The 13,334-nt window shown below is 38.5% G+C and overlaps 1 protein-coding gene across 1 annotated transcript; it reads right to left on the bottom strand.

The window, feature by feature from the left end:
* Positions 1–268: 268 nt before the first annotated feature.
* Positions 269–3,927, bottom strand: LOC121395667 (chymotrypsin inhibitor-like). The gene is made up of 4 exons (XM_041569765.1): positions 3,869–3,927; positions 3,046–3,092; positions 1,847–1,909; positions 269–684 (listed from the first exon to the last, which is right to left on the bottom strand). The coding sequence occupies exons 2-4, from the start codon at positions 3,080–3,082 to the stop codon at positions 503–505; spliced, it is 282 nt and encodes a 93-aa protein (XP_041425699.1). The 5' UTR covers positions 3,083–3,092; positions 3,869–3,927; the 3' UTR covers positions 269–502.
* Positions 3,928–13,334: the final 9,407 nt, after the last annotated feature.

Genomic DNA, 13,334 nt, shown 5'->3' with positions numbered 1-13,334 from the left:
GACATTGTTTTAAAAGTTGTTGTGGTAACATGGATGTGGTTTAAAAACAGGGAGCGGTCAATAGTGACTTCTGTTATCTGCCCTCCACCAAGTAGGCCAGAAAAATCCGGCTCTCAGTAGCACATAAGTTGGAGAGCAGTGCTTTATATCATTTTAGTGGTTGCACAATGATACCCATGGTTACACTGCTGAACTTCAGTGTCATAAAGTCTTTTATCCTCACTCTTCTCAAACAGAGAACAAATTGAAGACATCAGTACTAAGGTCAGGCACTTAAATTTATAGTTTATTTTTGAGTACAGAAGCAATTATGGCTAAGCATGAGGACCAAATATTGAAAAGCAAAGCATGTACTATAATATGTCAGAGGCTTAAAAAGGTGACACAATTATTTCGGCTGTACCAACAAACGCAGTTATTTTTTTTTTTTTGGCACACTCTGAATCCAGGTTCATAGGAGAAAACATGAAGTTGGCTCCTGGCTCCAGCCCAGACTGCAAGCTCAGATACAATTCTTTTCAAGGACGCAGATTCCCCTTCTGTTCCTGAGGTAGCCATGTTTACACTGACACCCCTCTTTCAGACACACTTGGATGCATGCAATTTGCTCATGCCTATTAGCACAGGTCAGTGGGCAATTGTTCATGCATGTACTATACTCCTCATTGCGCCCACAGACTTTAACTGGAAAAACAAGAAAGGTGACGTCAAAAGAATCTGAACTCACATGTTCCCCATAATATTAAAGTTATCTCTGGTCATTAGTATATGTGTCCCTGACTAAATCCCTACACACACAAGTAAAACCATATAAGGTGCTTATAAACAGATCCAAACTGGGTTTCAAAATAGGCCTTGGAATTTCTTACAGAAGCCACAGCCAGTTCTGTTTATATAAAGATGTAAATGTATTCCATATGCTCTACTGACAGTCGTGTTGTTTTCTGTAACATTATTTTGACTAGTATTATATACTAAATAGTTTTTATGAGGACCTTCTGCACTCACAGGCCTGATCCCTAAGCCTCCTGGCTCACATATGTAAACAGGTTCATCCAAACAGAAACCTGTAGGACAGGTCTGGTTTACTGGATTTATTCAACGAGTTTATGGCTAAAGGCTTCAACCAAACCAATAAACTCAGTTTCTGCCCCAAATTATTTTCTGCATGCAAGATCTTTCTAAAGAATGGGCAATTCATGGTGTAATAACTCTTTTTGACACAGCGTGGAGCAAATGGGCCAACAGAAATAAACATATACAGTATGCTTGGAAGAAAATTTAATTGATGTAGAATTGCAGATTACTAATTTTGCCTTAACTATTAGAAAGGGTTGTAGTACTAGGAAGGAAGAAGCAGGTGCAGTTAAAAAGCACAAGCTTGTTATTAGTGATAGTTGTGATCCATTGATGAGAAGATGGTTTATTTAATAACAGGAGGCACAGGAATATTCAGTGTTGGACTGGCCCACCAGGATACCAGGAAAAGTCCCAGTTGGGCCAAGGTGTCAGTGGGCCCTTATGCTGATAGAAATTAGGCCTATTTCATGGCCATTCCCTATTTCTATGAGAACAAAGTGGCTAAATAGATGGAATAATAGATTATATTATGTAAAGAAAAGAGACTAGGAGAATAGAGGTTGAGTGAGGAGAGGATGAATAATAGTACTAAGAGTGGGCCCCTGGTCTAAGATTAATTGGTGGGCCCCTAGTCAAAGGTTTTTTGGTGGGCCCCTGGTGTCCCAGTCCGACACTGGGAATATTCCTGCATACCTGTGGTTGTTTGTCTTTTTTAAGAACAGTTTCCCCTTAAAAGGTCCAACCTTTCGTCAAGGGTTTTACTGACCTGGTTTTTTTACATCATCGTTTTTCTGTGCTTCGACCATCAGCATCACCATTAGGCCTACAGCTAAAAACAAAAAGTTCCATTGTAATGTAATGATAATTCCAGTATCTTATCCTACAGGTCATTGGTTATCTCAACCAAAAGTAGGACATAACCTAAAAGGGCAACTTGTGGTAGTCATCATCATCATTTATTTATATAGCGCCGTCACGATACGCAGTAGCCACATAATTACTGCTTGTTGAAAGTGTCTCTATTTTGTAATTAAGAAAATCCACATGTATTTGTTCGTTATTACATCAGTAGTGGACAATTGATTCTTCTTACACTTATATTCAGTAAATGCCTGAGTTAAAACAGAAACTATAATGAGTTCTCAGGGCCTTATTTCCCATTGCCCAGCGTACAATTGATATAGAGCACAAGAAAATGATCTGCTACGCTCTTTTTTAAATTGAGAGGAGCCCTGTACTTAATAAATGCATAGTTAAATGCTAGTGACTAAATAAAGATTGGCTTGATGAAATAAAAGTGAAAGCAGTTACAGCCTTACTTTTCTGCACAATTTACTACACAAAATAAGTGAGTGTTTCTGGAACAAATATAAAGTGGGTTATTTATTAAAGGCCGGATTGTGAAATCTTGAAAAATCTTTATTTTTTTTCACTAGAAAAACTACTACTACTTTACTAGAGGGAAAAAAAAAACGAGATTTTTGGGTGCTGGGTTTCGTACAATAATCCAAAGATTTCCACCGATTTTTAAAGTTTATATTGTCAACCCAAATTTTCCAAGTATTTTAAATGATAAAAAAGGCAAAATCATGGATTTATTTTTAATTAAAATTGGTAGAAAAATTTGGATTTTGTTAAATAACCCCATACGTTTATATTTGGGAGAACGCACTCAGCTTTTGACCAAATGATATTATAAACAGATAAATCATTTAAGCCGACTTTCAGATTTCTATAAGAAAGCTTTATTGCAATCTTATTGACTGCAGTGGGTAACTAGACCTGATTCAAACTTTGTTACTTTTATTACTGAACCCCACTGTTTGTAAAACACATTACTATATCCTCCATCACAGCTACAATAACACATAAAAATATATTTTATTTTCTGCTCATTTTAGATGAAATTCCTCCTTTTGTATGAAAAAACCCCCCAAATCTCCCTCTCTATAAATATATCCTTACCTAAGGTCATAAGGAAGATTTTTGCGAGTGTCTTCATTTTTGGCAGTCTAGATCATAAAAAAAAAAAACAAGTTAAGAGGAGGTTGGACATTCAGTATTAAATAACAAGCTGTGTAACTGTAGGCAGTATCACACTGTTGCTACTAAAGTAGTAAAGTTTTGCATAAAAAAGGGCATTAACTCAAGGGATAAAAACATAATTTTTAGGTCCCTTGTGAGGCCTCATCTGGAGTATGGGGGCAGTTTTGGACTCCAGTCCTTAAGAGGGATATAAATGAGCTGGAGAGAGTGCAGAGACTAAGTGCAACTAAATTGGTTAGAGGGAGGGAAGAGTTAAATTATGAGGGGAGACTGACAAGGTTGGGGATGTTTTCTCTGGAGGAAAGTAACTTACAAGGAAACATAATTACTATTTACAACTACATTAGAAGACATTACAAACAGACCTCAGGGATCTCGTTCATGAGTTTTCACGTGATAAACCACGAGAACTGAATCTGCCCGTTTATCTCATGAAAACTCAGTAGATGTCTAGGTGACATTTGTAATTGAATAAGAAAATGTGATTTTCTCATAAGATTGAATCTGGTCGAAATGATTCAATTATAGGTTTTTACCTGACTTTAATTAAATTAGAACTTCAGTTTCAACCATACAGAGAACTGGGGGCTAATGCTCTAATACCTCTTAAGCAAAGTAACGCTGGAATGAAGGATGTTGTATCTATTTCCTTTGTCGATAATTTGTGAAATGGAAAAATAATACGAAATATTTTAGTTATTCAGTTAAAGGTGCCTGATTAGTTTGAATGGAAATAACTTACCTTTCTTTGTCCAACAGGGCAAACGTTCTCTATTCTCTAACCCTTATGTATTATATACTGTATGTAGGGTGTGTTGGTCTATTATTAGCTAATGCAGGCGGTGGTTATGACTTTCCCAATGTATGCTGTAACGCGACCTATAAAATATTTGATTTCTCAAGATGATTGTTTTGTCTACACTGGTTTATTAGGTTTCTTGCATAAATGGGTCTTTCATAAATTACGCAAGAAACAGGACCTGCTGGTAAATCTGACGCAATGAGGCACACACTATTATTTACTGTTTTATAGAAGGAGGCAGTTTTGTATAAAACTCTGTCAGGGTCACAATATCCTTTTCGGATTAAATGGGAACTATAAGTAACTTTTAAGTAAGTTTATTGAAGATTGAGTTGCACATTATAGATTTATTATAGTCGTTATAGTCGGGATGTAGCGAACGTCGGAAAAAATGTTCGCGAACATGTTCGCGAACGTCCGGACAAAAATGCGAACGGTTCGCGAACGTTGCGAACCCCATAGACTTCAATGGGAAGGCGAATTTTAAAAGCTAGAAAAGACATTTCTGGCCAGAAAAATGATTTTAAAGTTGTTTAAAGGGTGCAACGACCTGGACAGTGGCATGCCAGAGGGGGATCAAGGGCAAAAATGTATCTGAAAAATACATTGTTGACACAGCGCTGCGTTTTGTGCTGTAAAGGGCAGAAATCACACTACGTCACTCAGGTGGTGTTTCTGGACATGGAATGTGAAAAAGCTCACACAGCTAGGTGGCACTTGGTTAAAGACTGGGCAAACAATGCCTGCAAGGGCAACGTATACAGTAGTGGATACGGAATATATTATTGCTGCTGTAAAAACATCACTCAGGTGGTGTTTACGGACACGGAATTATTATTGTTATTATTTAGACAGAATGTGAACAAGCTCACACAGCTAGGTGGCATTACTAGCCAGCAAAGCTACCTAACCTAAAATGTCCCTCAAATCCCTGCAGAGTTCTGTCCCTACAATACAGAGCAGTATCAAGTAGATTACTAGCCAGCAAAGTTACTATCAACTGTCCCTCAAATCACTAACAGCTCTCTCCCTACACTAGCTCTTCCAAGCACACACAGGCAGAATGAAAAAACGCTGCAGGGCTTCAGTTTATATATGGAAGGGGAGTGGTCCAGGGGGTGTGGGGGTGGTCCAGGAGGGAGAGCTTCCTGATTGGCTGCCATGTATCTGCTGGTCTGGGGGAGAAATGGCAAAAAAAAGCGCCAGCTAAGGCGAACCCAAATTGGCGAACGTTGCGCAACGTTCGCGAACATTCGGCGGACGCGAACGGTCGATGTTCACGCAAATTAGTTCGCGGGCGAACAGTCCGCGACATCCCTAATAGTCGTCTGTATAACGTTAAAGGGGATGTTCATCTTTAAATTACGTTTTAGCATGATGTAGAGAGTGATATTCTGAAACAATTTGCAATTGGTTTTCATTCTTTACTATTGGTGCGTTTTCGGCTTTTTATTCAACAGCTCTCCAGCTTGAAATTCCAGCAATTTGAAAAAGCTGGAAACAGAAGAACACAAATAATTGAAAAAAACTATACAAAATAAATAATGAAGATCAATTGAAAAAAAATGCTTAGCATTGGCCATTCTATAACATACTAAAAGTTAATGATAATGTGAACCACCCTTTAATAGCACAGTGACAATGGTGGAAATGTGATTTTTTTTTTATGTCAAGGCTTTCATCTTGAAATCTCACAAAAAATATGACAGAACAAAAAAACTAGAGAACTGGAAGTAATTAAAGATCCAAAAATGCTGCATCCTTAAAACTTTCCTTGTACAGGTATGGGATCTGTTATCCAAAATGCTTGGAGAGTGCACAAGGGAAACCTCCCATAGTATATCAGCAATGGTAAAATTATAAGGTTTAAAAATCCTGTGACCAACTAGCAAGTAATGTGAGTAAAATGCATGAGGTAAGGGTCCACTACAGTGCTCACCCTCTGTGATAAAAACTACTCACCCTGGTAGTCTAGTGGGGGGACGGCAGGGACGCCCGCCGGTTCCTTTCGCCGCGCATGGTGCGCCTCCTTGGGATTTAAAGGCGCAGGCGTGCTGGCGTGATGATGTCAGTGCGCAATAGCGTGAAATTTAAAAGGTATTTAAAGATACATTTTCTTTTTACACGCTGCCCGTGATAGGAGTTTGTTAGTGGTGCTTTCTAAGCGTTTGCTAGCCTGGTTTGAACCTGTTTGATTCCTTGTGTGACCCCTGCCTGGCTTTTGACTATTCTGACCTCTGGATCCTGACCCTTGTCTGTATACCGACTACCTCTTCTGATTAACCCTCTGATTGACTTCCTGGTTTGACCCTTGCCTGTCTGACTACGATTATTCTCTGCCTGCCCCGACCCGGCCTGATCTGACTACTCTATTGCCTGACGCCTTGTACTACGATCTTCTGTCCAAAGACTCTCGCTAACAGTCGTGCCCCTCTGCCGAGGGCTCCTCTCGAGGCCAAAGGCAATCACACTACAGGTGAAGCACAAGCCGAGACCAAGGTGCTTGGCATTTGTTCTGGTGTTGGGTGCTGACCGTGACACCCTCCCACCGATTTACAGGTATGGGCCTGTTGTCCTGAATGTCTGGGACCTGGGGTTTTCTGGATAACAGATCCAAAATAATTTCTAAAATTTGGATCTTCATACCTTAAGTCTACTAGAAAATCATATAAACATGAAATAAACCCAATAGGCTGGTTTTGCCTCCAATAAGGATTAATTATATCTTAGTTGGGATCAAGTACAAATTACTGTTTTATTATTACACAGAAAAAGGGAATCATTTTTAAAAATTTGGATTATTTAGATAAAATGGAGTCTATGGGGCAAATTCACTAAGATGCGAAGTTGCGCCAGGCGCAACTTCGCCGCACTTCGCCAGGCGTAGTTTCGCCAGCGCTTCGCAAATTCACTAAAATCCAAAGTTGCGCACAGGGGTAGCGTAAGGTTGCGGAGTTGCGCTAGCGTTGATTCGCTATGTAAAGCGAAGTTACGCTAGTGAAGGCTAATTTGCATACGGCGCGAAATTCAAATTTCAATGGAGGAACACGTATCTGCACTACAAATGCCTAGAAAACCTTCAAATCTGCAAATAAAAATGTTATTTTGCCCTACACATGTGCCCACTGTCTAGGTAAGTTGCCATGAGTCAGGAAATGTAGGGGGGAGGAAGGGGAGCCCCAAAAATTTTTTGATCTTTTTCAGCCTATCACCCATCATGTAGAAAACACGCCAGCGTTTTTTGGGACTTAGAAAAAAAATTGACTTTTTTTGAAACAATCCCTATCTACTCTATTGCGCTTCGCCAGGTCTGAGGTGGCGAAGGAAGTCTAGCGTAAAAAGGTAGCGTTCAGTACACTGCGCAAGTTAGTGAATTTGCACAGTTTTGTCGCTAGCGAAGATTCGCCTGGCGTAAGGTTGCGAAGTAACACTAGCGAAACTACGCCAGCGTTCGTTAGTGAATTTGCGCAGTAGCGAAAATGCCAAACGCTAGCGAATTAACGCTAGTGTTTGGCGCTTCGCGCCTTAGTGAATTTGCCCCAATGGGAGATGTCCTTCCCGTAATATAGAGCTTTCTGGATAACGTATCTCAAACCGTTATTGCATTTTCCTCCATTGTGTTTGTCACAATCGACAGCTGCAACAGCTCAGAGAATTAAGAAATCCGGTAATTCAATGCAATATCTTTGCATCCTGATTTTTCTCAGCTGCTCCAGAAGAGAATGAGATTGTTTGAGGGTGTTTGGTGCAGGCTTAGAAATAGACGGGTTGCATATATACTGTGCAACTCTCCTGTTGCTAAGCTAAAAAGTCAACACCAAGATGCATATATCTTTCCAAGATATATTGACATTGTTCATGCCTAAAGTAGAATCAGTGTGATGTTCATACCCATACTGATCTAGTCTAAAGACTTCTGTTAAGACGTATTGTTAGTAAAATAAAACCTCAGACTATTATCTCTCAATCTCGCTTTATGGCCAAGTCTGCATCTTCTGATGGCCAGCTCTTCAGATCTCTCATAGTGGGTGACCCCATTACTTACTAAGAACATTCACAAGGTGTCATATAGGGCTTATGACTTGTGATGGGTGAATTTATTCGGCCGCAAAAATTCACCGGCGTCAAAAAATGTTTTTGCCGTTTCGCGGATTTCACTGGAAATTTGGGAATTTTTCAGCGAAGAGAAATGCACCAAATTCACCCATCACTACTTATGACTGCATTTTAAGGACTTGTTTGGCTGTGGTCTAATTTATTGAGACTGCCTTTGTCTAGGGTCTACCAACAGGGTGGATGAGGAGCTGGCCACCTAATCAATTTGATAAATACGTTTTTTTTATTATAAAGTACTATACATTTATTTTAATAGCTACTGAGGATTAATCAATTATTTTAGTATAAAGTAATATACTTAACTTTCAATAGCTGTTGAGAATTAATCAATTATTTTAGTATAAAGTACTATTCATTTATTTTAATAGATACTGAGGATTAATCAATTATTTTAGTATAAACAACAATACTTTTCTTTCAATAGCTGTTGAGAATGAATCGATTATTTTATTATAAAGTAGTATACACAGTGATGGGCCAGGTGCGAATTCGCGGCGAATTTGCGCGATTCGCCGCCAGCGAATAAATTCGCGAAATGCCCGTGAAAATTCACCCGAAAAAATTCGCCAGCATCAAAAAACGGGCGCCGGCGTCAAAAACGAGATGCCGGCGCCGTTTCGCGCATCACTAAGTATACATTTATTTTAATAGATACTGAGGATTAATCAATTATTTAAGTATAAACAACAATACTTTTCTTTCAATAGCTGTTGAGAATGAATCTATTATTTTAGTATAAAGTACTATACTTTTACTTTCAATAGCTATTGTTTTTTTAAAACGTTATTTTAGCTGCTTTTGATGCAAGACATGTTTTTAACCAAAAACAGCTGGATATCTGGTAGTCTGGTGCTTTAGGCTTTTGATTTCAAAGTTGAAGTGGGGGGGGGGTTATAGTTTGTTTTTTTAAACAAATTGTAATCTTTTCTCTACTTAATATAAAATATTTTATGATACATTCCAGTTTATGTCACAGCAGCTGAGAAATAAAATAATACAGTTTGCCCTAGCATTTAAAGGGATAGTTTACCTTTTAGTATGTTATAGAATGGCCAGTACTAAGAAACGTTTCAATTGACCTTCATTATTTAGTTTTTGAAGTATTTGTGTTTTTCTTCTGACTCTTTCCATCTTTCAAATGGGGGGTCACTGACCCATCTAAAAACATATACTCTGTAAGGCTACAAATGTATTGTTATTGCTACTTTGTATTACTCCTCTTTCTATTCAGGCCTCTCCTATTTATATTCCAGTCTCTTATTCAAATTAATGTATGGTTGCTAGGGGAATTTGGACCCTAGCTACCAGATGGCCGAAATCAGAAATGGCTGAATAAAAAGCTAAATAATTCAAAAACCACAAATAAATGAAAACCATTTGCAAATTGTCTCCAAATATCACTTTATACATCAAAAAAGGTGAACAGCCCCTTTAATGACCCAGTTGCTGGAGCTTTTCATAGTTGTCTCTAGCCTAAATAGCTCTAAGTAACTCTGTTGATTCATTTAGGGGAATCATTTTTTCTACAGATATTTTGAACTGTTGGGATCAAACACATTTCCTTCCTGAGTAGAGTCCATAGAGGTAGAAGGATACGCAGGGATTGTAGGACTGTATGTACTGTACTCGCTAGTGTGTTAGTAATTAAGTTCCATATTACAATTTGAATTTTGATAAATTATTTTCTTTTCTTATGACATTTAAGCACGACCAGCCCATATGCTTTTTATGACTAAACTTTAAAGAGAGGAGGGAGTGCCCTTTCTCAAGAGAGTTCAGCTATGTAGTGATGGGCGAATTTATTTATGCGTTTTTTTGGACGCCGGCGTCCTTTTTTTTTGGACGCCGCCACATTTTCGCAAGCGAATTTGTGCCGGCATCAAAAAAACATACGCCGGCGTCCAAGAAACAGACACCGGCATCAAAAATAAGACGCTGGGGCTCTTTTGCGAATTTTTCGATATTTCACAAATTTCCCGGGAAATTCGCAAATTTTCCGGGTAAACGCGACAAATTCAGATCACTGCTGCTATGTGATAATGTTCCTTTTTATGAAAACAGCATTGCAAAGGGACGTAATCCATCGCATAATAATAAAAACAGTGCGAGTTCTGGCTGGAACTTGACATCAAGCAACTATGGAGTAGTGATAGAATTCAGGATATTTCATCAAGTGATTCATTTTATTTTTCCATAAAATGTGTTTTTATTCTTATATTGATGTACTAATATGTATGGAGACATTTGCGTTAAAAAGTTCTCACCTCCAAAAGTCCTTAACTTTGGGGCGGGGGTTTGCTAAAACTCGAATTAATCAAAATTTTTCCTGAAAACAAATCCGACCAAACTTCCTTTCACAATTTTAACTCATTTATCAATAAATAAAAATCGGAGTGACAAAACGTCACTACAAAATCACGTGTCAATTCAGATCGTTTGATTGATGTTTAGAAAACTCGATGTTAACACCTTACCTGGAGTTGAACCAGGGACCTGGTGTTTCTGTGCTGTTTGATTTGCCTCTGCTCTATGTGAGCAGACAGGTAAGGCCCTGGTTCACTCCTATGGCTATGCTTTGTAATTACAAGTAAAGGTGGCCATAGACGCAAAGATCCTATCGTACAAATCGAGGATTCGTACGATTTTCGGATCGTGTGAGGAGAGCCCCGATATTTTTCGTTCAGCGGAGATCGGCCGCTTGGCTGATCGGACAGGTTTGATTTTGTCCCGACCATCCCGCTGGAGCCCATTGCGCTCTCATGGTAATCTGATCGTTCGGCCATAGGGCCGAACGTTCAGATTACCCCCGATATAGCTGTGCCCGTTAGTGGCATATCGAGGAAAGATTCGCCCGTTTGGTGATGTCGCCAAACAAGATGATCTTTGCGTCTATGGCCACCTTAAGGCTTGTTTCATCTGTTGCCAATCTGGCCACAGGTGATCTGTGTAAAGGTGGCCATTGACATAACTATTACGATCTTTCTTGGAAAGGATCTTTCCAAGAAAGATCGTTGGTTTCAATAGACACGTGTAGAGCCGAATCGTCAGATATACATATAGAAACAATAGAATTCTACCTGTATCTGACGATTCAGCACTAACAATGGCCGATGTTTGGGTTCCTTCAGAGGCACCCGATCAAAAGTTTCTGTCCAGCCTGATCGACGAGCCGACCGATATCCAAGTCTTCTGCCGATATCGGTCGGCTCTTTTTCAACCATACACGCAACGAATATCGTATGAAAATTAGTTTTGTGCGATATTATCTGTGCGTCTATGGCCATCTTTATCCATTAGTCTGGCGATATAATATAATATGACTTTATAGGGGCACTATTAACACCCTCCATCAAACACCCATAGGTCAGTCTTTCCGTATTAGCAAGGAAATTTGGAGGTGCCATTATCATTTTATATTATTTTATTAGTCCCTTTATACAGACTATTACAGTTCTCCTTGTTATTTACTATTATTTACTATTATTTCATCTAGCGAAAGGCGGTTGTTAGAGGAAGAAGTGAGAGCTGAGACCGGTACCTTGGGGATTGTTGGATTCAGATTTTTAGCAGCTTTGGGGTATGATAAATCTCTAAAACGGTTTTTTCCAGAAAAAAATTTGAGTTTTCCCCCTAAAAACCTTGACCAGAAAAAAAGTTAGGTTGAATAAATGGGTCCTTGTAAGTAAAGAAAATATAATTCTATAAGCAACTCTACCATATACATTTGCATCTACTTTATCTCAGCATATTGGATGGATGTTTAATTTACAAGGATCTGGTGACCTACCACTCTGTAGAACAGGATTCTTTCTGCCGGTGGGCCCTTACTGTAGCTTTGAAGAGAAAGTATTAGTATTAGGCACTCAATAGCAAATGTCTAGGGCAGCGGTCCCCAACCAGTGGCTCGGGAGCAACATGTTGCTCTCCAAACCCTTGGATGTTGCTCCCAGTAGCCTCAAAGCAGGTGCTTATTTTTTAATTCTTTCCTTAAATACAAGGTTTTGTTGCATAAAAACCATGTCTACCGCCAAACAGAGTCTCCTGTATGCTGCAAGTCCACATAGGAGCTGCCACTACCCAATCACAGCACTTATTTGTTTTGTTTTTTTGTTTTGCATGCTTAAGTTGTTCTCCAACATTATTTTACACTTGAATGTGGCTCACGGGTTAAAAAGGTTGGGGCCCCCTGGTCTAGGGTCTCAAGGTGGTGCTCTTCATGGGAATTCTCTATCTCTGCTCTTATCTGCTTTAATACTAACACTGGGGATAGTTTTTTATTTCTTCCTATTAAATGTTGGGTACAGACCAAATTTTTGTTGACATCACTAGTAAGTAGAGTTTTGTAGGAAAGTTATGTTGATGAAATAGGGTTAGCCATAGATACTAATACATAGAACAGTTAAATATACAGTACAATACAGCTGGGCGTAGGCTTTACAGCCCCTTTTGTGTGGTTGTTTGCTATTTACACAGCTACCGGAATTACACATACTTAATTTTTAAATATTACTCCCTGTGGTCTGAGCCAATATCATTTCTATCCTGTCTGAATCAGTTTATTTAAAGGAATAAGAGGCTGGTGATTGATGTGACATATTGACTGGTTTTACAGGACAAGACATGAACAAATCACTCCCTTTGTATTGCGTGAGAGATGTTTACTTACACCAATGTTCTGACCTATATGTGTAAATTATTGAATACTCATGTAATTTAATTAGAGCAGATGCAATGGAACCTCCTGCTATAACAACTTTTCTATATAGATATAGAGATCTATCTATCTACCTATTTCTATCTATCTATCTATCTATCTATCTATCTATCTGTCTATCTATCTATCTATCTATCTATCATCTATCTGTCTGTCTATCTATCTATATCTATCTATCTATCTATTATCTATCTATCTATTATTTATTGATCTACTTATTATCTGTTTATTTACCTATTAGCTATCTATCTATTAACTATTTATCTATCTATTATCTATTTATATACCTACTTATTATCTATCTCTCTATCTACCCATTATCTATCTATCATCATCTACCTATTTAATTATTATTTATCGATCTACCTATTATCTATCTATTTACCTATTAGCTATCTATCTATGTCTATCTCTCTATTATCTATTTATCTATCTATAATGTATATCTATCTACTTACTTATTATCTATTTATCCCTTTATCATCTCTCTCTGTCTGTCTCTTTCTCTCTCTCTCTCTCTCTCTCTCTCTGTCTCTCTGTCTCTCTCTCTATCTCTCTGTCTGTCTGTCTGTCTGT

The sequence above is a fragment of the Xenopus laevis genome, chromosome 7L, assembly GCF_017654675.1.
Source record: "Xenopus laevis strain J_2021 chromosome 7L, Xenopus_laevis_v10.1, whole genome shotgun sequence".
Lineage (NCBI taxonomy): Eukaryota > Metazoa > Chordata > Amphibia > Anura > Pipidae > Xenopus > Xenopus laevis.
The sequence above is the reverse complement of the archived record's forward strand: the minus strand, read 5'-3'. Positions and strand labels throughout refer to the sequence as shown.

Coding starts and splice junctions, on each gene's coding strand:
- LOC121395667 (XM_041569765.1), bottom strand. CDS start 3,082: ATGAAGACACTCGCAAAAATCTTCCTTATGACCTTAG. Junction 1,910..3,045: donor AATCTTCCTTATGACCTTAG/GTAAGGATATAT, acceptor TTTTGTTTTTAG/CTGTAGGCCTAATGGTGATG. Junction 685..1,846: donor CGATGATGTAAAAAAACCAG/GTCAGTAAAACC, acceptor TTGTTTTTCCAG/TTAAAGTCTGTGGGCGCAAT.